General features: G+C 43.5%; 2 protein-coding genes and 1 long non-coding RNA gene across 3 annotated transcripts; 2 read left to right on the top strand and 1 right to left on the bottom strand.

The window, feature by feature from the left end:
• Positions 1–6,899: 6,899 nt before the first annotated feature.
• Positions 6,900–9,575, bottom strand: barx1 (BARX homeobox 1). Its single transcript, XM_027025153.2, has 4 exons — positions 9,101–9,575; positions 7,900–8,191; positions 7,517–7,601; positions 6,900–7,331 (listed from the first exon to the last, which is right to left on the bottom strand). The coding sequence occupies exons 1-4, from the start codon at positions 9,303–9,305 to the stop codon at positions 7,152–7,154; spliced, it is 762 nt and encodes a 253-aa protein (XP_026880954.1). The 5' UTR covers positions 9,306–9,575; the 3' UTR covers positions 6,900–7,151.
• Positions 9,576–12,238: 2,663 nt separating this feature from the next.
• On the top strand, positions 12,239–20,706 carry ptpdc1a (protein tyrosine phosphatase domain containing 1a). Its single transcript, XM_027025142.2, has 10 exons — positions 12,239–12,336; positions 13,552–13,665; positions 15,022–15,193; positions 15,477–15,557; positions 15,636–15,754; positions 16,287–16,424; positions 16,934–18,033; positions 18,414–18,599; positions 19,389–19,499; positions 19,666–20,706. Exons 2-10 carry the CDS (start codon positions 13,560–13,562, stop codon positions 19,789–19,791), a joined length of 2,139 nt encoding a protein of 712 aa, XP_026880943.2. The 5' UTR covers positions 12,239–12,336; positions 13,552–13,559; the 3' UTR covers positions 19,792–20,706.
• A 490-nt stretch (positions 20,707–21,196) lies between these two features.
• Positions 21,197–26,938, top strand: LOC113586668. The gene is made up of 2 exons (XR_003411643.2): positions 21,197–25,879; positions 26,071–26,938. It is a non-coding gene; the product is annotated as an uncharacterized LOC113586668 (long non-coding RNA).
• The last annotated feature ends 706 nt before the right edge of the window (positions 26,939–27,644 follow it).

The following is a 27,644-nucleotide window of genomic DNA, read 5'->3' as shown; positions in this document are numbered from 1 at the left end:
AATTTGATTATGGTTTATATTTAATTTTACCTAAAAAGAATATCATATTTTGATTGTAATGGAGGGAGATTTGCAAATTTAACAGTTTTACTTTCTTATTGTAAGGTTATAAGTTAGTTGGTGTGACTTTCATGTATTTAAAGGTGAATTGTAAATGTGTCCTTTGATGGCTACAGACATTTTGATCTCAAAAAATTCTAAGCAGCAATTGTTAATCTTTCAGTCACATATGAAGAGCGTTTTATTTTGAAGTGTGGCTCAGGGTGAGCTCCGTCTCTCTGGCGTGGGCGAGTCGGCCAGAGAAACAGTGGAAATCTTATTCCTCCATCACAGCACTTCAGTTCTTCAGCGCTCTCGGTCCTCAACACAACCTACACCACCTCCATGACTGTTCATGCGCAGTGAGTGGGTTGTGAAGTCAACCCAAACTTATACACTAAATATAGACCCGTATGTTTGAGTCTTGCACCATCGTAAACATGTCACCAAGTTATGGTTCTTCACGAATAACCTTGAACTGTACGGTGTGAAATGTGAAGCAGGCGTCGCATTGCCGGTGGCGGTGTGAGATGTTTTCGGGATATTATCTCATGTAACGTGCATTTGTAATGCCTCTAAATGAACAGGACGTCTATTGGGGAGGCGTGCGGCAGCTCACTCACATGCCATCCAACAGCAATGGCATTATCACTTGTGATTTCTTTTTGAACAGAATTACTTTGGAGCAGGTCATCAAAGACAGTCCAATGAAAACAGACTGGACAGCATGCAGGGATAAGCACGGAGCAGCGCCTTGGCCGAGTTGGGTTTCGCTCTAATTGGGATCAGGCGCAGCATGTGCAGGTTTGGCGCGCACGTTCGATTAATCATGAGTTTCTTTAATCGCGTCGAATTCTGCTGCGTGCGGTCGAGCTCGGACCCCCACGGTCGCGCACAGCTTAAACGCCCACCTTCCGCCTCCGCTAACACCCGCTTGGAAAGCCCGGGGTCACCTTCACCCCTCACGCGCTTCCCTCTGCCCCTGCCCCAACATTGCATCAGAGCGTTCTCGTGTCATCGATTAAATTGCATCGCGCGTGGAGCCTCCAAATCACCGGATTCCTCGTGGCTGACTCGTCCCGCTGATTGCAATTTATGCTGGAAGTCGTTCGTGTCCAACGCTCGGTCTGCTAAGGGTCCCAGAAGAGACAGCCTGCACGTGAACCTGAAGAGCATCCACACAGTGCCGGGATATCGGGGGGGGGGGGGGGGGTCTACGGCGTCGGATGAGAACACGTTGCTGAAGGTAACGTGCCCTGTGCGTTTCACCGGGCGTCCGTCGTGGCCTTTTTTAGTGGAAGTGTGGGTGCACCTGTCTTTAATCTGCATAGTGATTACTACAGGTCCCGAGTCGGACATGGATGAGTACTGACGAAAGGCTCAACCGTTTGTCTGACACAGAGGGAGGCTGTAGAGACTGCAGATGTGTTTGCTACCCGCCCCTACACACACACACGCACGCACGCACACACACACACACACACACTCGCACACACACGCACGCACGCACGCACACACACTCGCACACACACGCACACGCACGCACGCACGCACCCACACACGCACACGCACGCACGCACGCACATAAACATACACAGCCCTCCAGTGCAGTGCAATTGCTACAAAAAACCCCCCACAAAAAACAAACAAACAAAAAAAAAAAAACACCATGTGAAGAAAATGTGCACTCAAAACAAAAGGTTAATTTTGAGATGATGTGTAATTATTACTGCATATGTCCAAATATCTCCATAAAAGTCCAGTTACACAATATGATGGTTAATAGTAATAACATGTTTAAGGAAATGTTTAAATGTTTTTAAAGTAAATATTTAAGTACATTTGTTTTAGTTTTATTAGATCTCAGCTCATGACTGAGTATGCTAATCTGGGGTTTATTTTTAACCGATTCGCAGTTCGAGCTGAGAGTGGTTTTCTGGCTAAGGGATATTTCACTTGACTGCATGAAGCATTCCTGTCAATTACTTCATCCCTGGTGGATTCCGTTCAGTCCGGAGGACAATGCATCCGTTGATTTTCTACGGGCTCTTTCCCAAAATAGCAGAGAGCAAAATTTCACCACCTGCACTGTAAGCCCGTCTCTTTTGTAAAAGTGGGATCTTCGTTAATGACATTGGAAGAACTACAAAAATGTAACGTCCCATTAGCGCGAGCACGGCACATAAAGATGAAAAGCAAACGTGCTCGTGGTATTTCTGAGGTCTTGCGCTGTTGTTATTGTGCACTCATGGTATTAAGTGTCTCGAAGAACAAACATTTTAGCTGAAAGGACCATAATGTGGTCTACGATTTCTTAAAGCGTCCCATGTACTTTTTGCCAGAGCTATCAACAACGTCTCATTGTAGTCGGATTAGAGTCTTCTATAGCCTATCTGATGAAAGATAACAATATCCTTGAACAAATAGTACACACTGTTTGTTCTATGATTGTGATTGCATGTCTGTCTGTATTATAAAATGGTGAAAATGTTTTAATATTTTAATATATGCACCTTGGTCTCACGAGATGATATTTATTTGTCACAATTAACAGGAATCAATCCGTACGAAAAGTTGCGACAAGTTAAACCAAGGCTGGTCTCAGGTATCGTATTTGCGCCATTTCCTTTTGCGGCTTATTGGTACCGGTACATCTCTGGTATGGTTAACTGGTACTGGTGCATCTCTCTCGCTCGTACTAACTGGTAAAAATGATAGAGAACATACATAAAGTACAGGTTTTCACTCAGTACAGGTTGTTCGTTTGTTTGTTTATTTGTTTGCGGTTCAGCCAAGCGCAGGCCTGAAATTAACGAAGACTTCCAAAATATTCCCATAACTGAAAATAGATTTATCCGTTCCACAGATTTGTCCACAACAGACACATATGAAATTGTGGACTTGAAGATTGCCTTCCGTTTCACTTATGGGATTTCGTATTGCAACATAACTGATTACGTCTTTCATACCTTCGCCAAAAATATTCCGAGGAAGTAATTATAGAGTATTGTCCTGAGGGCTGAGACTGGATCACTGGACAGGTGAGGTCGAACCGAAGGGGACTCGGTGGAATGTAGAGAATTAGCTCATCTCTGGATAACAGGACAAGGACCCGTGACCCGGGAGTACGGATGGATGCACCCCTATTAAGTTATTTTGCAGACTTTTCATATTCTAAAGTCGTTCACTAAGATCAACCATAACGTTTTTGAAGTAGGGCCTTTTAAATGTTTCCAATGTTTGACGCTGAGGTTGTCATTTCTGCACCGATCCATATGTCATATGCGTCAGAAATAATTGACGTATAACTGATGATGACAGGACAGAGAATACTTTTTGGAAAATGGAAAATGTTTCATTAAGACCCAACATTTGACATTTTTTAAAAAACAATTTAATAATTTCACAAGATTTATGTTTTAAACTCTTGCAAGATTTTAATTTAAGGAACTCTGCCAAAAAAGTGTCAACATTACAAAATAAAAAAAGCTGCTAACCCATTTGTTGTGCAAGTACCTAATGTCGGCAGATGCTGACCACACAGATAAAGGCCCTGATCCGTTTACTGGGTTATTTATGTAAGCGCACTTTAGGCGTATTTATTTAGGCCATCTACACATCTGGGGGTGCAGTTACCGCTTTTGTATTTTATAATAATTTAGCAAGTCAGGTGCTCTGCTAACTGGCTAAATGCATCGTTTTGTTTTGCACTGAAGTGTAATACATAATAATATAAGTTATTGCTTTAACCGAGTTATCTGGTTTCGTTGCTGAAATGCCAACAACACCACCACTTTCGGCCTCAGTTCGCTGAATGTGTGCGGTGTGTACGGTGAACCGACACCAGCGTAAAAACTGAAGCCACCAAACTGATGGGAATGAGATATTTCTAATTACTTTCCCTGCAATTTGGTGCTGGTGTGGTAGTGACGCAAACGGGCCGCACCATTTAGATTTGAGAAGATGCCCATAATAATAGTTCCTCTTTTAGGATTAAAAAAAAACTTCATAGAATAAAATGGATGTTGTGGTGGAAACGATGAAAGCATTCATACTGTATGTGGCTGTTACAAAATAAGAGCAGAGACCACCCTTGAACCCAGCCGGACTGGCCGGGAGGGGCGGATTGTGGTCTCTGTATTTTCAGATAATTAAATCAATGCTATTTAGGAATATTTTTTGTTTTATAATAAATTATTCGTGATCAGGAATGGATATTTCTAGTCAGAAGCTTTCTTGCCAGCCAAAAAAAGCAGTTAGGCCTCGTGTGAAGCCACGCGACAGAACCGCTGCACAGCAAAACGAATATAAATATCCTAAAATAACTTTACAGGTTAGAATGCGTGAAATGTGTAGTCACAACACACTTGGATAATTGACTGGGAAATGTAGGCCTAATGCTGTTTAGATTGAAAATACATAACTTTTAAACATATGCTACTGATTAAATTAATATTCTCTCCGCGAGCCATTTTGCAGTATTCATTCGTTTGTGATAGTAACTTCGTATCTGTAGAAAACGTGAGATGGAGGGTGTAATCTTGCCCGTAAAAGTAAAGCCTAAAGTGTGTACGACTATGGCACACTAATGTCTTGGCTAGATGGTTATTTTAATATCTCTCTCTCTCTCTCTCTCTCTCTCTCTCTCTCTCTCTCTCTCTCTCTCTCTCTCTCTCTCTCTCTCTCCTCCTTCTCTCTCTAAGATACGCTATTTTATATATCTTTAAAATATTATAAAGATTTCGTATTTTCCTATTTTCATAGTCAGCGCTACAATGAGCACTTTAAATCAAGATTTGTAATTAATATGCATCACATAACCGATCTACCTTACAAAAACGGTGGCTAGGCCCAGAAAAAGGTTATCAATTTTAAAGTTCGCTGTTGGAAAATACCTGTTTAATCTTAATTTGGTTTACCCTCTAATTTAAAAGGCTGTATAATGAACACAGCTACAAGCCTGGTGAGGGTATTGCACCTCATTTGAAGACAACAGGACATAATATCTTTACTGATGTGTCAAGTTTAACTACTTTTAGGCTAAAATAGTATGACGTTTTATGGACACGCTACATCTTTTACTTGTACACTAACTTCGTAAATTCCAATGTTCGCTGTAAGAAAAAACACAGTGAATCTCACTGGATATTTTCAGTTATGGGAATATTTTGGAAGTCTTCGTTAATTTCAGGCCTGCGTTTGACTGAATTGCGCACTATTTCAGAACCTACACACCCCACACTCGGAATGCTATAGCCTAGGATGCTATCTCGATTCATTCAGCCTCGAGGAGCAAATATTAATTTAATCCTAATATTATAAGATCATTCGGAAACTTAATTAAAAGGGCTCGTTGTTTCTTTAGCGTGTTTGCCAGCACGGAAGATCGCGGAAGTTCCCGTGGCAAGGAGAGAGACCACTGAATTACCGAAGCTTCACAATCCCACTGCCTTAACTAACAAACACTTCTATTTGAATTTTGTACTGATTTCTATAATATATCATGTATTTCTTCCACATGATGTGATATAAAATGTTTGTTTGTAAATATATGCACTCAAAAGAAATGTTGCAGAATACGTATAACAGACCTATTATTCTGCATGCAATGGGAAATACGTACCACTGTGCTGGACCTTCCGTACTCACCAAACAACACCACTGGACAGCATTTGAAAATAATGCAACTTCGTAAAAATGTCGACGCCGTTTAGTGAAGCCTATTCTTAGACCAGCCTACATCTGATCACACGGTGGGTTTATAAGCGTTTGATGGAGAAGAGAGTAGCACCGAGCGCCCGTTCTCAGAGGTGCGGGGACATTAAAATCATCTGAACGATGTAGATGTTCACGGTGGTTAAAAAAAAAAAAATCTTAGTCACATGCCTCACAGCCTTTGCACATTTACCAGAGGCGGATCAAAATTATTTCCACATGTAGCCAACTCCGGAACAGCCTAAATAAAAATATCGAAAATGTTGCCTGTCACCAAATTTTATGCGTAAATATTTAAAGGCCAAAAGCAGTGTTGTTTAAGGTTGGGTGATAAACAATTCTGCAGCAAATTAGAGAGCTCAGATGTTTGGTGTGTGTTTTGTTTTTGGGTTTTTTTTTCTGCGGTGCGTGCTACAGAATAGAAATGGGAAAGTGACACATTCGTGTATTCCTAAACATCTCCAAGAGGGACAATTAAGGGGAATGTTATCCCTAGTAGGGTTTCGAGCCTTTGCTTTTCCTGAGCGGCCGCTAGACATCCACCAAAGTTAGTACGGTCCAGCTGTCCGGAGCATCCGTACATATCTGTGTAGGCTATAGCACACTGCGGTATGTTAGCAATGACCATTTCCCATGCAAAACAAAAAAAAAAGACTGAACAGTATGCATGTAGAGCATATACAGTATGTCAAAGTCATGGCTTATGCGAGTTTTAGCAATACATTAGGTTACATCGTTTCTGATTGTAGCCTAAGTGTATTTTTATCTTTTCATCAATAGGTTTTAAGGAATAGATTAAGGAAAATTAACTAACCGGAGTGTTTGTTTAGACAAGATAAGATTAGTACTGGACTGTAAACAGCTGTTGTTTCCTCGATAACTTATTCGACTTAGTGTTGACAATTACGCCTATTGTTATTAATACCAACGAGGCCTTTGATCGGGTTTACTTCAGCTCTACAGTTGCAACGACAAGTAAATAATAAATAACCAATAAAAACTAGATACGATAAATACGTAATTAAATAATAATCAACGATGTTTGTAAAAATAAAAAAAAAAGAAAATTTAATTTTTTTATCATTAGACATAGTTAAACCACGAAGCACAATAACTGCAGAACAAAACTTTCCTGTGAATTGCATTCTCCAATGTAAAAGTATAGAAAAAAGAGAAGCTAATCTGTGCTGAGCACTGCTCTGTTTCTGTCCCCAGGAAGAGAGGTATGGCCGATAAGTTCACGGGGGCGACCGCGCGTTTCGGAGCGAGACTGGATCAAAACAGGGAGCACAAAACCGGGACCTCGTCGTGCGTCGTGCCTTTAAGTGCCAAAATGTCGACGAGGAACAATCCGAGGGAGGCCGTAAGCCTGTCCGTATATTCACATCAGGGCGCGGTTATTCCTCTTGGTTGGCGTCGGAGTGGGATGAAGAAGCGCTGTCGGATAACCGGTCGGCGTCTCGTGTTCCGTCTCGCGTCCTCTCCCGTTCCGACAGCTGCTCGCTTGAGGGGATGGAGTTTTTTTTCGGGCGTCCTTTCGGTTTCGTAGGGGACTCCAGTCCTCCACCTTGTAATACCTGATAATAAACAGCAAAGCCAATATTTAGCCGAAAACGTTTACTTTAATATATATATATATATATATATATATATATATATATATATATATATATATATATACACACACATACACACATACACACATACACACACACATATATATTAACGTAATTAACTAGTCTTAAAAAAAGGCAAAACTTACGATTTTCTTCCATTTCATTCTTCTGTTTTGATACCATGTTTTGACCTGAAGCTGACTAAGGCCTAGAGATTCAGCCAAATCTATTCTGTAAAACAAGGAAGGTAAAAAAAAAATATGATGTTAGGTCTATTTAAACTGGACCTGTGGTCTTATAACAAATGATTCATGTTTGATTATCAGTTCCACAACCCCATAGTTCTTGGCTGCTACAGTTGCTGTCTATGTCAGTAGCAGAGACTGTTACCCAGAACCCCCTAACTATAATACAAGGCATTTTAATATAAACAATCCAAAATCGCATCTCTTGGATTTTTTTTTTAAAAAAAGGAAAATTAAATCTAATTTGCATAATGGTGTTTAGAAACAGCAGGTTAGGTCATCACCTGTCAGGTGTCGAGAGGTATTTCTGCTTCTCAAATCTTTTCTCCAAGCCCATGAGCTGAAGTTCTGTGAAAACTGTCCTGCTTCGTCTTCCTTTCTTGGTCTTACTGACCCCATCGCTCCCAGCCTCCAGTTTACCCCGAAGGTGGAGATCCAGAGGGAGGTGATGCGTCGCGGAGCCCACCTGCAGGGCCGATGCCCCGGACAACAGGGCAGAACCCAACGGTGTCCCCAGCGAGCAGGACAACGGCGACACCGGGAACTTCAGGATGCTTGTCTGGTCTGCCTTCAGGACTGCAGACAGAACATTTACGAATTCATTATAATCATGGGACTGTTGGACGTTTTGACTCCAGTCATGTTGGCTAAATAATCGTGTTCTATATTAATGGATTGTTTTTTGACCTGCTCTGGGCTACGTGTTTCACAATGTCCGCTTGTACGTGTGTTTAGCAAAGCCAGTAAATTGTACAAAGACTGGGTGGAGGGGGAGAGAAACGAACTTTGCATGTCAGCTAGAGTGAGGGGCTTTCAAAAGCAAAATATTGCTCAGGTCTAGTGGTTACTTCAGCTTCAGCTCATGCACAGTTACGACCTACGACCTTAGTTCTGGGTCTCCTCAAAATAAATTAAGCTTTTAAAGTTACAAACACATCAATGTTTGCTTCAAACAATTTGCAAACTTTTGCCCTGGCTTATTTGTTGAGATGATTCTTAAATTTCTTGGTTTCATAAAATGCACGTATGTCTAGCTAAACAAAAATAATTTTATACAATGTGCAAATCATCATCATCATAATTATTATTATTAATTATGTATTATTATTGTTGTTGTTGTTGTTGTTATTTTGTTGTCGACGATTTGTTTTTGTTCTATTCTTAAGTCTGATGTAAACGTCGGCAGCAACTTCAGTAGTTTACACGTGTCGCCTTTATGACAATCGTTAAAATAAATATCACTTAAAAAATAAGTACTGGGATTTCCTTAATTTTGAATGAGCGCGTTTTTCTCCTTTTATATTGTATTTGTTTTTGTTGTCTGCACTGTTTGGGTCCACTAACTTGTGTCTCCCTTGCTTAAATCTATTTTAGGTTAAAAAGAGATTCTCTAAATTCCCCAAACTGTAGATTTGGCATGAAGTGGGCTAACGTAAATAGGCTTGAATTAGGAAATCGCCGGAGCATAATGGCTTAGCTACTTACCTAAGTGGTTTGGATATGGTCTCGCCGACAATAAAGCATGAACTCCGAATTTGAGGAAGTCTCCCGCCGGAGGAGATATCTTGTGGTCCGGATGGTCTGTAAGGATCTCTTCAATCATGAAACTCCTGTATCGGTGGGACCGGTGGTCTGGGCCGGCCTCCGCCGGGTAATAGTGCGGCCCTATCTCCAAAGGATGTTGCATCATGATTTAGCCAATACGACGCGCTTGACTTCTCCCGAATCTCAAGTCCTAGTGGAACGACCTATTTTTCTCTGGCTCGTGAAAATCTCATTGAGCATTTATACGTCTGCGTGCGGCGCAGGACGGTGAACTTCCATTGCGCTTTTTGGGTCAGTTGCACACATCCTCGAACTTGGCAGCGACGTCTTGGGCATACGCAGAAGAGTGATATCCTATCTCTGAGCTCATGAGCTCTGCTCCGGGATTCTTGACGTGGAGCTCGGAAACGTGAGGTCGTTGTGTCTTCCGATCCGCCCTGGACGGAACAGAAGGAGCCTGTTACTGTACCCGACGGCAACGGCGCACCTCTGAATCCAGGACGCTGGCGCGTATTAAGGAGGTCTCGTCGGAGCGCCCCTCCTCTTGTTCACATGATGACACGCTCGCGAAAAAGAAGGGGGAAAGAGCGCTTTCAAGGGAGCTTCGAGTACGTTTTTCAGCAAGAGCTGAACTACAATTGCTTAACGTTTCTTTTTAAGGAAACCAGGCTAGAACGGTCCGATAGCAATGCGGTTATCGAATCGTTACCGCGACATTACAGTTCAACTCGGCCTTGCAGCAATGACATTGTAGTCAAATCGGCTCAAGGAGTTTTGATCTGTGGTCAAGCAAGTAGCTGAGATGTGCAAGAGACTCAGAATCAAGGCTGAGATTAAGGTTTCTGAGGTTAATAGCATGCATGTTTGTGTAATCTAAAATTAATAATTTCAGTGTGCATTCATTCGAGTTAAGGGAAACTGCTCACAGTTCTTATATCGCACAGTCGGAATATTAAATATACTGGACACGGTTGTAAACCTCGTAGAACGAATTCTTATTTTTGGAAGTTTAGTTTTTGTATTTACTTTGCACTACGTGTCCGCTCATTCTTCAGCCCATTCGTATTAATTTCATGTTACACCATAAAACATCTGAAAGTTTAAATCCTCGGGAAAAAAAAAATGTATAGCCCACGCAATATACGGATACGGTGATTCCAGACCTCGCGGTTACTTTTAAGAAAATCTCTGCAGTTTGTGACTAATTATGTATGATGTATTACAGTCAACGTACACTGCAGTGTAATGCCAGCTTCTTTTTTAAAATTTCAGTTTTTAGACATTCAACATTTAAACAGAATATTTGTTACGTTTTAAATTAAATTGGGGACCCATAAAATGCCTAGTCTATTAAGTCACCGAATTATGTGTTCTATAGATTTGATGAATTTTGTTTATTTTATTTTACTATTTGTTTATGCTGGTCCTCATTTCGTACAAGATAAAAGTCTTATAAATGGTACAAACAAGAATAATCCTGTTCGCCGTTATGGGCATTAGAAACCAGCGATAGAACTCTCTTTATATTCGTTACTTCACTCTAAAATATTTTATTTTGCGCAAGCTGACATGTTCAACCGATGAAAATTTACAATACTTTGTTGATTCAGTTTTTTAATAATTAATACAGAGCTTCAAAATGTTTTGTTATAAGTTCAGAGGTTTAACTTTTTTGTACTGCTCTTCATTTATTAATTTCAGATATTAACATGTCATATTGTAACGACGACAACAACAACAAGAACAACACAATAATAATTGTGTTATAATAATAATAATAATAATAATAATAATAATAATAATAATAATAATAACGTTAGTTAATAATGTGTTAGCTAGGATTTGCGTGACTAGTGGATAACCTGAACTCAGATGATAAAGAAAAATTAGGTTATACACGTTTAAAGACTTTTCATTAAGAATACAAGTTATTGTTGAACTTTCTTGTGTTTTCTATAGTAATCTATAGACCTGTGATTCATGATTTTAATATACCAGTGAACTAAGACTGCATGATTCCATGATCTCAGCAAGTTAGTTAGAAATATATTATGAAAAGTGAAGGAACATTTTTGTTCTATAAGTACCAAAATCAGACATGGCGATGTTTCTATTGGTAGTGATTCCTAATTTCAACCACTAGAGGGCATCATTTAAACGTTGAACGGTGAATGTGATTATAGCGCGTTATCATGAACTGCAGACTGTCCACAAAATAATGTTGCAAGCGTCCTACGGAAACCTGTTTTTTTTTTTTTTTTGTGACAAGTCTCAGCTTCATGTTAGGAATTCGTTATTATTTACTTATGCGATTTCATCATATCTGCTATTAGTCGACTAGTAATTGCATCTGTGCCGATCTAACACCAGTACCAAACCTAACCAACTATCAGATGAATCGGTGTAAACGAGAATGAGAGCATATTAAAAGCTCCCCAGGAATTACACAGATGGTGCACAGGACAACACAAATTCGAATTTGCAAAGGAATAGACATTTGAGAAGCTGTTAAAAGTTGCAAGATGCTATCAATCAACAACAACAAAGCAACAAACAAAAAACTTTTACTTTAAAATACTTGTCTATTTTGTTTATAAACGTGCATGTTCTTACTGTTCTGATAACCATATTACCAACACATATGGCCAGAATACGCGCAAAGTATAATGTTAATGTCATCACGAAACATGAAATATTTTGAACATTTTTGGAGTGTTTTTGGAAATATTTTTGTAAATTAATAGTGGAATAAATGAACACAGATAATCAGGGGCTCTAATAATAAGATGACTTTTGACTTGGCTCCCCAAGGTCCAAGTGTTTGTGTGCCCGTTTCTCTGCAATGTTTTTCTTCCTAAGGATGACTCGACAGCATCGCGTGACCAATGAGATGTGGCCAATGAGATGTGTGACCAATGAGATGTGTGACCAATTAGATGAGTGACCGATGAGACGAATGACCGATGAGTTGTGTGAGCGACGAGACGAGTGACCAATGAGACGCCTGATCGATGAGACGAGTGACCAATGGGAGCTCTTTTCCAGCAATCTGTTAAAATGCAAGGGACACTCGGCGACGGTTGGCCGCGGTCGGGTTACGCTCTCGCCTCTCTGAGTATGATTCCACGCAGAAGTGTCACCAACAGTAGCTGATAAAACAATAATCTAGGAACGAGGTATGTAACTCTCATATATATATATATATATATATATATATATATATATATATATATATATATATATATATATATATATATATTTCGTAACTGGCTAAAAGGGTGGTTTGCTATAAGCTAATATACCCCGGTTACCTAGGTAACACTAGCTAGGCTAGCTAGTTTGTGCACTCGTCGTGTAGCTGGATACCTCACCTCAGTTTGTACTGCATCCTTCGATAACTCCTCTCACGAAAACACTCAAAACCTTCTTGTTTGAAAAGGGCAGCAAAGAGTTTCCGCTTGCATTGGCTACATCCAGCTCGTTAGCTATCCCGCTAGCTGATGATAAGTGGTTAGCATTAGCTCGTCCAGTCGCTGTCAAGTTACTCGCTGAGGAGATTAATAACACGCCTGAGGAAATGACAGCAAAGGCATTGCTCGGTCGTATAATGTGTCATTAATCTACAAGAAATCCAACGTTTGCAGTTGAGCGCAGAGCGATTCAGAGCTTTAAAAACGTGTCCTTCGGCACGGACGTGTACATGTGCATATACAGGGCAGCTCTTCCACAATGTCCCACTGCATTTCTGCAGATGAACAGATAGTCACTGTACTGCTGTAAAGTGAGACTGTTCACAAGACTACTTTAAATGGATCGGAGTGGTTTTATTTAGAAACAAGGGCGAGCAAACGAAAAGCTGTTATTTAAACGTCTGTTTGCTTAGGAAACGCTTTGAAAATCACTTCAAAGTTGAGATGAACGTGAACGCGGCGCTTTGGTTTAGTCCTGCCTTGACCCCTCACTGCTGGGGCAAAAGGTTTGCGTCCAGTCGGAGGGAAGGATTTTATACTTTGTGATACTTTTCAATTCTGGGCCATTTTCTAATCCTGATTTCTTAATAAGGCATATGACACTGGTATTAAACTGTGGAATTGACTAAATAACTGCAGGTCATTTCCAAGCACTCGATCACAGCCTCACACGTGAGTGGCACGTTTCAGTTCGCTCTGAATTCAGGGCTAGACAAGATGGTGAGGTCAGCAGAGCGGAATGAAATGATCTTCAGGGGGAGAGGAGTGGCTGGCATCCTTGAGGTTGCTCTGCCCACCCAATCCTCCCCTCAGGGCACCCGGGCACGGCGCCGATCCACGGTGATGCGTCTCTCCTCGACGTCCGCTCTGGGTTTTGCGCGCCGGGTTTTTGACGCCACGTTTGTCTGCGGCTTCTCGCAGGGTCTGCCATGGCAGCTGGTGTCAGTCTGCTGAGTGACTTGCCCCACGACACCACTACCACCACCACCGCCGCCGCCGCCAGCAGCAGGGAGCTCTCTGCCCACATGGAGCCAGGTAGGAGCAGCATATCGAGGTGTTTGTGTCTTCTGATTTGAAAACAAGACGGTAATAAGAACCCGTTCGTCTCTAACAGTGTTGGGTCTTGTGGGAATGGGTCACCTCGTGGTCTGTAGGGATTTGTTGCTGTGAAAACATGGTGTCTTGTTGCTATTGTCTTAAGGCTTTGCAATTCCTGTTTAATATGTCTTAAAAAACCTGTAGGCTGGGAAAACTATATAATAACTAAATAATAATATCAATAACTGAAAAGTAGTTGTGCAGGGTTATTTGGAGGGGGGGTTGGTTGGTTTGTTTGTTTGTTTTTTGTTTTTTTGTAGAGCTGCTTTATGGGTTTGGTTTTGGGTTGCTTGGGTCTGCTTGCGATGGTGGCATTGCCCAGGCTGTGCTCATGGCCTGCTGTGCCCCTGTGTCACTGTACAAGAAGCACAATAAAGTGCCGCTGGCTGGTTTATCACGACGCTTTTGTGTGACCTGCAGCGATATTCTAACAACTGTTGTTACATGCCAGGCTACCAGAGGACGTGGGCGTGAAGGTTCCTGCGGTATTTCCATGGCACTATTTGCCAAAGAGCTTTCAACGCTAATCTCCACATTCAAAGAGTCATGCAGAATAAGATGATATCGTCATGTGTTGGAGTTACGTGGCTCTTATGAAGGCTCAGATGAATAGAATAACCTTAGGAATTATGATTTAAGGCTTAAGAAAAAAACGTCTGAGTGAGGAAACATTCCATCCTGAAATCTGTTTGGACAGCAAATTAAGGAAAAACGTGAATTTGTGATGAAACATTGTGTGTGTTTTGATGGCGAAATTATGTTCAGGGTTTTGCATGGAGTTTGGGTACATGAGCACTTGGGTCTTTCAAAACGCTTGAAGTTTTGAGATGATGGTTGGATAATGGGTCTTGATTTTCCTCCTCGATGCGTGTTACATAACGTGCTCCCTGCTGCAGGGCTGAGTGAAATGTGTTAGTGGCGAGCGTGGAATTGGCATGGTAGGGTCCGATCTCTGACTGCACCGGCGCGGTTAACACTGCTCCTTGGCTGGGAGCTGCAGAAGACTCAGTACCTTTGGGTGCATGTCAGTCTTTGTGTGTCCAGTTTACGCTGCCCCCAATGCTTTTGCAACTGCATGACTTTTCATTACTATGAAACATATTTAACATTCTCAAGGTTTGATGGAGTTTGAGGGATGTGTCTTAGTGTGCGCTTTAGCAACAGTACTGTGATAACGGCACTGCTGCCTGAAGGGAGCTCTGGTAATAAACGCCTCTCATACAAAAATCTGCCTTCTCTGTGTGTGTGTGTGTGTGTGTGTGTGTGTGTGTGTGTGTGTGTGTGTGTGTGAAGTGAGTGTCAGGGTCCCCACCGCCAAGTACACCAAGGTGGGCGAGACCCTGCGGAGCGTGATCCCGGGACACATGCAGTGCTCCATGGCATGCGGAGGGCGGGCCTGCAAGTATGAGAACCCATCCCGCTGGAGCGCCCAGGAGCAAGCCATCAAGGGCCTCTACTCGTCCTGGTGAGCCGCTCCTCAAACATGGACGTGGTTAATTCCTGAACGGTGTCGGTATATCAGAGGTCGAGGCCGGGGTTGGGGGAAGGTCGGCGAGACCTCGTGTGAAGCTGGATTAGTGGATGGAGAATAAGACCATGCTGTGTCCTCCCTCTGTGTTGATATTAAATGTTTTGATGTTTTGACTTGGGAGGGAGGGGGGAGGGAGGAAGAGGGACACAAATGTTTGATTTGGTAACATTTTTATTGTACTTTTTTACTGACTGATCAATTGGTTTGTTGATGTCAGGATCACCGATAATTTATTAGCTATGGCGAGACCTTCAACTGAGATTATCGAGAAATACAACATCATTGAGCAGTTTTTGGCGTAAGTCTCGCACGCTCCACACTGCTGCTTAATGCTGGCGGGAGAGTCGGACCGCGCTGACGCCCATCTCTGTCCTAGGTGTGGCCTGAGGTCTGTCATTAACCTGCAGCGCCCAGGAGAGCACGCTAGCTGCGGCTACCCGCTGGAGCCGGAGAGTGGGTTCACCTACCGGCCAGAGGTCTTCATGGAAGCAGGGAGTGAGTGTTTGTGTCACGCACTCACAAATTAGTTAGCAGAACTAATGAAAGGTTTGTATCCCTTGGTAGAGCTCGACTGTGCTAATTGTTTCTGACTAATATTATCTCAGCGGGCGAACTGTGTGAATGGGGAGGGTGAGGAGGTGGCAGGGCTCTGTTTAAACGTCATCTCTAATGAAGCATGTGTGCTGTGCTTCCCAGCCCCCCTCCTCCCCATGATTAAGGTTAGCTCTGTAGCTCCTAACGAGCTCTCCCGAGATTGCCCCGCGTGTTCGTTGGGCCTTGGCATGTCAGTACGCACACGAAACGTCATTCAAACAAGTGAGCGGAAATGAAATTTCCTGACGTGGTGGCTTCCGCAAAGGTGTGAACTACCGTTCCGCAGACCTCTGTGTTCACGGGCAGTAAACATACATTTTACACGCAGTACTTTTTCTGTTGCCCGGTCAGTAAATTTATAGTGCACCCCTTAATTTATTAGGTGGCTTTATTCATGGTTAAGTTCCCATTTAAGCATCTTTTTCCTTTCCAGTCTATTTTTACAACTTTGGATGGAAGGACTACGGCGTGGCGTCTCTAACTACCGTCCTGGACATGGTGAAGGTGATGGCATTTGCCGTGCAGGAGGGGAAGATGGCCATCCATTGCCATGCCGGGCTCGGAAGAACAGGTGTGAACTGCTCCCTGGTTACGGCGTACACTAACACAACGCGTTTCTGACGTAGTCGTGGTGATGCGGTGTGTGTGTTTGTGTTCTTGGCGCGTTCCAGTAATGGTTGAGTATCTGTTCTGAATTAATACATGCAGTAATAGTCTGCATTTTTTTTTTTTTTCATTCTGCTTCATTCTGACTGCAGTCCAGGACGTGGCTGTATTAAATTAATTATAGCTCATAACGTTTAATGTCACTCAAATTCTTAAGATCACTGAAATGAAGCAGATAAACAGTGTACAGTGGCTTCAACTGGTGCAGAAGTGTGCAGATCTGTGTAAAACTGGGGGAACTGGGTAGAAGTGGGTGGACCTGTGTAGAACTGGGCGGAACTGTGTGTTCCTACATTCCTCTTGCATCTCCAACCCCCTGAGCTGCAGAGTGCATGCGTATATAAAAATGGCCTGTCCTGTCACCGCTGTGTGTAGGAGTCCCTCCTGCTCCTGGCTAACACTTCCTCCTTACAGGCGTCCTGCTGGCCTGCTACTTGGTGTTCCGGTTCCGAATGAGCGCGGACCAGGCCATCCTGTTTGTGCGTGCCAAGCGGCCCAGCTCGATCCAGACGCGCGGACAGCTGCTGTGCGTTCGCGAGTTTGCCCAATTCCTCGCACCCCTGCGCGGCGTGTTCCCGAGCAGCGAGCCTGCCGGCCGCACCCTCACGCTCTCCCAGTACCTGGTGCGCCAGCGCCACCTGCTGCACGGCTACGAAGCGAGGCAGATGAAGAACGTGCCCAAGATCGTGCACGTGGTGTGCGGGATCCTGCTGGCCATCGCTGAGGGCAGGCAGGCGGCTGGAGGGGGCCTGGACGAGGCGCCCGACTTGGCGGCCGAGGTGGACAAGACCGTGTCCCGGGAGGCCCTGCAGCAGCTGGGGAAGGAGATGATGGGGAAGGGCATCCCCATGCCCCGGCCCTCCCAGCCATCCTCCCTCCCCCTGGCCGGCCACAGCCTGCTCCCCGCCCAGCAGGACTCGGAGCTCCTCCGGCGGTGGCAAGGCGCCCCTGGACCTCAGCGCTCGCTGCGCCGCGGCCTGAGCTGCAGCGACTCCGCCCTGCACACGCTGGGCTCAAGGGGCCAGCTGACCGCATGCCCCCCTAGACCCATCTCTGAGCCCCTGAACCAGCACTGTGTGTCTCAGAGCAGCCTAGCACCGGAGTTCCCGGGCCCCCAGAACTCCAGGGCCCCGGTAACACCAAAGAGCTGCAACACCCTCACACGCAGGTCTCCCACCGAAGAGACGGAACGCGGGCCTCGCCGCCCAGCCGTTGTGGAGTGGGTGCCGCCCAAAGGGACGCAACGCAGCAGGTCTTTGAGTCCTCGGGGGAGCAGCGCCGTCCTGCTGGCCGCATCGCAGACAGCAGAGGAGGGTCGTGAATGCGCTCAGTCAAACCGACATCAAGGGGCTCCAGCTGGGACTAGCGATGAACCAGAAAGAGTGGGCAGTGTCGTTCCATTCCTAATGCTGCAAAGCGACCTCACCCCCGAAGCCCGCCACGCGCTGGTGCTGAAGGCTCTGGCAGTAGATCCAGACGATGAACATCTCAGGAACTCCATCTTACTGTGGCAGGTATTAACGATTATATTGCGTATGATTTTCATGTTTTAAGTACAGTACTAGCTGTATTTATTGTAACGGCAGTACCCAAGTTGTCAAAATGACCTCTTATGAACTGTGTTTCAGCTTTGGCTATTAACATAAAAAATCTGGCTAACATCTCAGAAGTTTATCGGATATCAGACATCTGAGTTAATGTTCCAGCTGATAATTAAAGCACATCATAACTGCTATATGATGCGTCACGGAGACTCAGCCGTAGCTGAGCTGTAGATCAAATGCTGATCTGCGCTGAATAAAAAGGATGTGAAATCTGAAGTTAGTCCTTAAGTGCGGAGAAGGCGGTTAGCAGTGATCAGAGTGGTTTAGATGAAAGTTGTCTTCTCCTTAAGATGGAGCTGAACTCCAGAGACGGGGCCTGGGAGAGGCTGCGTCTGCAGTGGGATCCCCTGCTCCTCTCCGCCCTCATGTGGTCATGGCTGGAGCAGCTGAAGGAGCCGGTCCTCACCAGGGAGGATGTGGAGGTGCTGATAGCCAACAGCCACAGCCCCCTGGTGGCTCTGGATGCCATAGACAAGGTAGGAGAGCGTGGGGGAGCGTGGAGGAGCGTGAGGAAGACTGTAGGAGCATGAGGGAGCGTGGAGGAGCGTGAGGAAGACTGGAGGAGCGTGAGGGAGCGTGAGGGAGCGTGGGGGAGCGTGAGGAAGACTGGAGGAGCGTGGGGGAGCGCGAGGAAGACTGGAGGAGCGTGAGGGAGCGTGAGGAAGACTGAAGGAGTGGGGGAGCGTGGAGGAGCGTGAGGAAGACTGGAGGAGGGTGGAGGAGCGCGAGGGAGCGTGGAGGAGCGCGAGGAAGACTGGAGGAGTGTGGAGGAGCATGAGGAAGACTGGAGGAATGTGGGGGAGCGTGGAGGAGCGTGGGGGAGCAAGGCTCTGTGGGAGTGGGACAGCAGCAGAATGAGCTTCCTCTGTAGGAGTCGGTGAAGTGAATCAGGTTTCATGTGTGGCATCGGTCTGTTGTTCATCCTTGATGCCTGTGAGCTGCAGTGTTGAAGCCTTTAGCATTTGCCTTTATTTAGGAACTATGAGTAATCATCAGTTAATTATAAGCTGAGGCAGCAAAGGCAGAAAAATTCACAAATGAGTCTGAAAGCTGAATTTTTATTAATGAACTGCAGGATGCTGAACTCTGGTCCTGGGACTCTAGAGGTTAGAAGTTAGCTCCAGTACACCTGCCTCTAACACTCTGGATGACCTGGGTCAGGCGTGCTAGATTAGAGTGGGAACTCCTACTGTCTGTTTTGTCATTCCATTTGACTTCCGGGCAACTGTGTAAACGTTCTAACTTTGTCCCCATATGTTGTACAGGACAAGAAACAAACCTTGTTCTGCGTCCTGGACTGTGTTGCACACTTAGCGAAGTCGCCAGACGAGATCGAAACTGCCGTCCTTCGTCGCACAATCGGAGCGTTCACACGGGTACGTTTCTTCTGTGAGGCAGGTGTTCAGGCTGGCGTTGAAGTGGACTCACTCTCTGCTATGGGCACAATCCCCAGGAGAGAGGTTGGACTACTTTGTAGCTTGTGCGTTTAGGATACAATGAGTTTAAACGCACTCATCTTGATTGTACTTCTGTTTATTCCAGTATACTACAGATTCAGAGTGTGGAAAGCAGGTTTATGACACTCTCTCAGAAATTCTCACCCTGGTTCTGAACGACATAAGGAGGAAAGCAGCTGGAGAGTTGGAGACGTCATGCCACTGCACGTAAACACACAAATGTCACTGCAAACTGCACATAAACACTAGGATCATCTTCACTGCAAACGCACTGCATGTAAATGCCCTGATCGCCCCTCACTGCAAGTGCACTGTGCGTCCTGATCGTCTCAGATGCAAACACACCGCACATACACACCCTGGACGTTATCTGCATTGGCTGCAAGTACTCCACCATACTTTTGAAGAACACTGTCCTGATGCGATGTTCCTAAACGCTGCTTTTTTTGTGGTCGTCGCAGTTGAGCTTTAAAAGAATGTATTTTAACACGTCTCCTAATGCACACGTCACAATGTTTTCAGCAGTTATTGTTTATTTAAAAACTACTGCCATGTGTGTATGCCATATATGTGCGCACCAGAAGTTCTGTGTATTTTCCTCCTTAACAATCATTCGTACTTAACATAGCATTTTGGTATCTTATATTTATATTTATTATCTTACTGATAAAACATTATTTATTAAGGCCTGTTTAATTATTTTTCTCTTAGTAACATTTTGCGCAAGTGAATTGACAGATCTTCGGAAAAGCGCTGTCTCATCACATTATATGCCTACATGTCACTCCTAAAATACCTCCTCTTTGACCAAATAATTTCACTGTGCAAGATGTCTTTTATGGAATATTTTTTATGCTATTTAGAGAAAAACAAATTGCTAGAACAAAAATAAAACAAAGACCTATCCAAGGTTTGCTCTGTTGGCCATCCTCGGCTAGACAACAAACGTATGCTATTTTTTCATAATGCACAGTAGCCTAGCTGTGTTTCAGCGTTGTGTTGATGGACGTACTGATGCTTCTAATGGTGTCTTGGTGTGGGTGTGTGGGTGTGCTCAAACGGTCCTGCCTTTGTCTGATGCCCTCTGCCTCATGTTAGTGGCATTGCTTGGAAACAAGCTACTGTTTTGTAAGTTAAGGACCTGGTGACTTGAGCACTGTAGCTAACTGAGATTCAACTTGAACCTCACTTTCTTATTGAATGCGAATAAATTGTTTTCAGCATTGACACAGGGACATCTAGTTCACCTGGCATGGGATTGTAAACTCTTAAGTGTTTTAAAAGATGGGAGCACTGTGGCTTTAAGGCACATTCTGTCCTCAGTCCCCATGGAGATGAAATAAATGTTCATAAAATGAAATGCTTGAGTGTTTCTGTTTGTTTTGTAACACATACAGCACTCACATTACACTTAAAGACCGCTCTAGCTTCCATATTATAATGCTTAGATGTTGCTAGTAAACCAAATGCCATGGAACACTGCAACTTAAAAAATAATGTCTTACAAGATCAGAAATTAAATGATCAGATCAAGTCAAATATATTTAGATAGCGCTTTTTACAACAGATGTTGTCTCAAACCAGCTTTACAGATGTTCAAGTCCAAGCCCCAGTGAGAAAGCCAAGGGCGACAATGGCAAGGAAAAACTCCCTAGAGCATGAGGAAGAAACCTTGAGAGGAACCAAGACTCCAAAGGGGGGCCATCCTCTGGAGGACAACAGTAACAATTTAAAGAGATGAGATATAATAAAATGGAAAAATAAGCCATTAATGTCTAGTTCGGTTTTCTAGAAGTCCTAGTCTTGTCCCGAAGGTGTACGCGTGTCCGAAACACATCCCGCAAGAGAACATCCATCAAAAGCAACGGAGAAGTAGTTGGCTGGGGTAGAGGTGTGGTGGGCTACAGCAGGGGACATCAGGGGGTGGTGAGAGTAGCCCTACAGATTATGAGTGGTTCTTTGGCAGTACTGACAAAAAGGGACATTGGATCTGAATGTGTTCATCCCTTACAGTTCTGGAGTAGCCCTTCAGTGATGATTACTGTCAGGAAATGCTCCAGATAACCTAAACTCCAACTAGAGCTGCATTCACAACAACCAGTTACACTGCCCCATGTGTCATTGTAGAAATGGGTTTTGTTTCGTAACACGTTTGCTTTGTTATCCACGATTGCCTGTAAATACATAGTTTAAATGTCCAGAATTCCATAATTACATGAGTTATGTGCGTGTAAAACACTTGGTCCAGATCTGTGTGGTTGGTGTCTCTCTGGTGAGCTCTGGACTCCATGAGGTGCCCTGAATGTCAGATGGATATTATCAAAGGAAAAGCAGGTTTTCATAACAGACAAAATGGAATTTAAAGTATGAGGAATTCTCTAGGTGTGTGTTAGAATGACATCAAAGAGATCAACTATAATTACTTCATTTATGCACTTGTCTAGTCAGGAAAAGACTTTCCACTGCTAAATATATGGGAAGTACAGGGAACTGGAAAAAATCTCACTGAAGTACAGGGGCATATACTAATGTAAAGAAGCCCTGTCATGTCACACTTCTCCTTGAGCTTCCGACCACGAGAAAAACAGACAACATCGACCACGTCACCCTTAGTAAATGCATAGAGAAGACGCTGGGAGTGGTGCACAGAATGGGTAGACTGAAGAATGTGGACTATGCAGTCACAGCATGGCTAGATGAATACATACTTTGCAGTGCATGGGATCCCAAAGATCCCAACCCAGTTAAACTAAACAACTAGACTGGGAAAACTTGAAAGGGTAAGATAAACAGCACCCTCTGGTGGATGTGGTTGGGTAACATGTGAAGTGTGTTACACAGGAAAAAGTGAAACAAATAAACAGGATTTTTTTTGTGTAACAAAGATGTTTTGTGCCAGTGTATTAGTAGTGGAGGAAAATGTGAAATGTCCTACAATTTGGAGTTAGGATGAGAGAATCTAGGCTACAGTAGTATAGTGCAGTTTGTTCTGTAAATATGCAGAATATTTTAAAAGGAAATACCAGAGATGACAGTCCTCCTGCATCGCATGGCTATGACATGCAGTTTATCCACTCATCGGTTAGTTTATCATGCTCTCACCTTCACAGGTAATAAAAAAGGGGGAAAAATGATTTGAAGGCAATGGGAACCATACAACACGTCCTGTTTCGGGGTCACAGTTTCCACAGGGATCCAATCAGCTCACTTACATCCCCAAAACTAGTAACAATCAACCATCGGACCAGCAGACTAATGGCTCGCATGGGATCTGATGGGGCCAGTAGCTGGGGGAGACTGGATGTAAAGGTATTCCAGTGTTGAGGACAGCAGGTGGGGAAGACTGGATGTGAAGGTATTCCAGTGTTGAGGATAGTAGGTGGGGGGAAGATTGGATGTGAAGGTATTCCAGTGTTAAGGACAGTAACTGGGGAAGACAGGATGTGAAGGTATTCCAGTGTTGAGGACAGTAGGTGGGGAAGACTGGATGTGAAGGTATTCCAGTGTTGAGGATAGTAGGTGGGGGGAAGACTGGATGTGAAGGTATTCCAGTGTTAAGGACAGTAACTGGGGAAGACTGGATGTGAAGGTATTCCAGTGTTGAGGACAGTAGGTGGGGAAGATTGGATGTGAAGGTATTCCAGTGTTAAGGACAGTAACTGGGGAAGACTGGATGTGAAGGTATTCCAGTGTTGAGGACAGTAGCTGGGGAAGACTGGATGTGACGGTATGAGCTATGGGATCATTTACGACATCCTGGGTGTGAGTTTTCCTGGGATCCTGGCTGGAAATTCAACATGTTTGGGTGCACATTGTCTCCGAGTGCTGTGTCGGGGTGACGTTAGATGATGTGGGTATGGATGCAATCAAATGTCTGTTAAATAAAAATAATTAATAAATAAAAAAGATCTGCATTGTAATCATAGTGGGATTTAAATGAAAACTACAGTAAGAGTCGTGTAGGACTGGTATTGTCATTGTTTATTTTTAGTTTTAGTATCATTTTACCATTGAAAACTGCCTTTTTTCACCCTTAAACAGGTGAGGGAAGTTTGAGTAATTTGAGAGTTTGGAGAGTTTAGCCCGCCAAATCTGCCTCTGTCCGTTCAGTGCACTTTATATGTGTTGTTTTTACTTTTCACTTTGTTAAAGGTTTTGCTGTAAAATCTTAAAGGAACCCTTGTTACGAACATAATGTGTTATATTAGTCGTAAGGTGTTAAAGCAAATGGTTAGGCTCCAGTTGGGTTGTTCGCGCAGCTGTCCACATAGTAACTAGCTAGTTAGCTAACTTAGCTAACTCTATAAAGTACCTAGCTATATGTATAAAATACTCAGCTAACTACAAAACATAGAGCTAAATCCGTACAATACCTAGCTATCTCTCTAAAAATACTAAGCTAACTACAAAACACCGAGCTAAATATGCACAATACCCAGCTACCTCTTTTATAGAGATAGCTAAATTTATACAATTCTTGTCTATCTCTATAAAATACTCAGCTAACTAAAAAACACCAAGCTAAATCTATACAATATCTAGCTATAACATATCTATGTTTACGATGTTTGTGTACTATGTAAAAATACCTATGTTTACTTTGCACTTTACCATCCTAACTACTGTTTCTTTAGCTAAGATGGCTGTACTTTTACATACATTTTGTACTTTTTATCCTTTTAAATCAATACTTATACTTTTAGCTGTCTAGGCTATGCATCTGTAGTGGATAGTGGAACATACAGCTAGCTAGGTTAGTTGAGCAGGACAGTAGACAAATGTGGACATTGAAACTGCTTGTGATTTAGCACGCTAGCTAGCTAGAAGGATTTAACAATTTCAAACGAAAGTGATAATAAGCTTTTAATAAATTAACTAGTTTTTCGTGGCATTTGCTAGTTACCCATGTCAAGCTGTCTAGATCTAATCATTCTTTGTTATTGCGCTTAACTACACTTTTGAAGAATACCTGCTCTTACATATTCACAGAAAAAGAAAAAAGATTTTGGAATTTACATCTTAATCTTTTTCCTTTTAGTCTTTCTTTCCCACAGAAGTATATGGATATGACATTAATAAGTTTATTTGCCTGCCCCTCTGACCCAATCCAAAAACTGCTAAAGAAACTAGACCGTTTGCACTGTGTCATAGTCCACCGTAATAAAAGATGTGTGGGTTATAGATAGTAGCTACACAAATAATCAGTGCAAACTATTTATATGAATTGGTCAGTTTGTTACCGTGTTATTTTAAAGGGGGCATTTATCTAATCCTCTGACGCACTCACAGACACTGACTCCTTCGGCAGGTCACCTGTGTTGGCATGCTACTGGAGTATGACCTCAAATCGGTGGCCTTTCTTTGGCATTTCCAAAGATGAATACGCAGCGTGATCAGAGAAGCTGCGGGGCTTGCCAAAACTGAAGTCATCCTTGTCTTGCCCTGGCAACTGCTTTCGGCAAATGCCAAGTGATCTTATTTTATGGGGTACTTAAGCCAGCGCCTTGGAACTTTTTTAGAGGGTCCCTTTGTGAGTGTCCGGGTCTGACAGAGAGGTTTTGGAACAGAAAGGCCCAACGTTGTTAACATCCTTGGTGCTGAACTTCTTACGCCTCTCTGGGCAGCTAAAACAAAGCCTAGTAGTTGTATGTTGTTGCTCTTATTAAAGCTTGTTTTTAATCATGAAATTATGCATTACATATTCACTAATCTCTGAATTTGCATTGTGATTGGTTATTTCCCACTTCTCTGCCAGTAGCATGCACCCTCACCTTCATATCTGTTCAGATCCAGATTGTTTGTTTGTTTTTGCAGCAAAGTGGGTGGTGCTCTGCAGCGCTGACCTCTCATTTGCACACTGTTCGAATCTTAATATTAATTTGCATGAGTATCTGATAGGAAAGACTATACTTGGCATGCAAATTCATTGTAAATGTAGCAGTCAACGAAGACTAGTACAGTCCAGCTTAGAAAACGTCTGAGCAAAGGTGTTGGTGGTGGTGAACCACTCAAATAGAAAGCAGCATGGAGGAAGCGTCTGGCGCTGCTGCTTCTCTTTGCCTGGCTGGCGTGGATCGGCTGCTGGTGTAGAGCCACTGGGCCGGAGCCTGAAATCGTCACGGCCTGAGGAGTTTGCGAACCGACGAGCCAAAGGCACGGTGGCAACATGGCTTCCCGGCGGCGAGAGGGAGACAGCGCTTCTGTGCGGACAGCACCTCCATTTTAGAGCAGCACTCCTGGCGCAGAGAACAGAGCATGGGAGTGTTCCGTAATCCTGTGGCTGCCTCGTGTGCCTCGCTGTAGGGTTTTTTTCCCTTTTCTTTTCTTTCTTTTTTTTTTTTCTTTTTTTTCCTTCCACACTGAGATCGGTATGACTTGCTTGGGAAATTGTTCGCTGTTTTGTCAAGATTTTAACCAACGGTGGCGTGCTTCGTGGCTTAAGTTTTCACAAAACAAACTCAACCAACTGTTTTGCTCTCACCCTTTCCAGATGCCACCTTTTGGAAACGGAAAAAGATGACGAGGCAAGAGACGTGGGCCGGCGCGGGCTTGACCCCTCCACTCCTCTCCCGCTCATGGGACGGGTGAACGCCGTGGTCCCTGCTCAGTCTCCCAGGGCCAGAGCAGACGTGTTTGTACCCTGGGATGAGGTAGTAGGTTGTATAGCTTTAGGGTCACACCCACGCTGGGCGATAACTATACAGCCTACTGTCTTTCTCAGGGGCACAAGGGAAGCAGCTCAGCGTTCACATTGGGATAATAACAATAACATTGTAACATATATGTTAAATGCATTTCATAATGATGGGTGTTTAGACAGAATATTAGCGTAAGTGGATATTTGTCCTTACTAGTTCAGTGTTTTGTTAGATTACGCTTTCACAGTGTGAGGTAGTAGATTGTATAGTTGTGGGATAGTGATGTTATCCTGTGTTGAAGATAACTATACAATCTACTGCCTTCCCTGAGAGGCTGAGGTGCACATTCAGATCACTTCAGAAAGCATTTTAGACTATGCAGAGATTCTGAATTTTATATTTGATATTGTATATTTTATATATATATATCTCAGTTCTCAGTGTGTGTCTGACCTGTGGCTGTCTCTAATGTACCTGCTAACATGTCTTAAGTAAACAGATAGATCTTTGTGTAATCTTGAATTTGCCTGTCAGTTTTGTATTGCCTGCCAAAATTTAAACGCACTTTATATATAAAGAATTGGAATTCGACTTTACTGAAGGCTTTGAACTTTATTTCTTTATTCTTCAAGATGTCAAAGAAACATTTATGAACGTGTCCTATGCAACATTCAAATGCAACAGGTTGCCTAATAAAAAGTAAGCGTTTTCCCCCTTCCAGGACGTGATTTATGTGTGATTTGCCCGGGGTACCGCGGGATGGACTGCTAGGCCGTGGCCAGGAGAGGGCGCTCTCTAATAGCCTTTCAAAGCGCATCTAAAGACAAGTTGAAGATGTGAAATAACAGCAAAGTCGTGTTTTGTCTGAATTCGCTGATACAGGAATGTGTGATGAACAGTTGTATGCTGGTTAGTACACCTCAAGCTGTCTGTTGTATTACTTTACTATTATTTTGTTGGGTCGCTTGCCATAAACGGTGGTGGTCTGGCTTGTACATGTGGATTTAAGAGAAGGGATGTCAAGATTAAAGGTCCTTCCAGTTTCTATAATAAACATGTAGCGTTCTCTGTATTCACCAGTAACTGGTAATTATAGAGAAGGCTATTTAACGTTAAAGACCTCCAATCAGATCACATCATATGCGTTTAAAAAATAACCTTGTATATCACATTTGAGAGGTTGCTTCAGGGTCTTCAAAAAAGGTGGGTTGAGAAACCAAATGTGGTCAAGTGTAACGTTCCCCGTAGCTCACCCAGTAGGGCAAAACCAGTAAGACCAAGGGTCCGACTCCCAGGGAACTCACGAGGGCCTCTGCATGACGTGAAGGCTGCGCATTCACGCACGAGATGCTTTTACTGCACTTTGTCAGACTACGAAACGTTACAAGCCGACCTTTTAATAAAGTGAGACGTGTAAGCGGTTTAG

Source organism: Electrophorus electricus, chromosome 20 (assembly GCF_013358815.1).
Source record: "Electrophorus electricus isolate fEleEle1 chromosome 20, fEleEle1.pri, whole genome shotgun sequence".
Lineage (NCBI taxonomy): Eukaryota > Metazoa > Chordata > Actinopteri > Gymnotiformes > Gymnotidae > Electrophorus > Electrophorus electricus.
The sequence above is the reverse complement of the archived record's forward strand: the minus strand, read 5'-3'. Positions and strand labels throughout refer to the sequence as shown.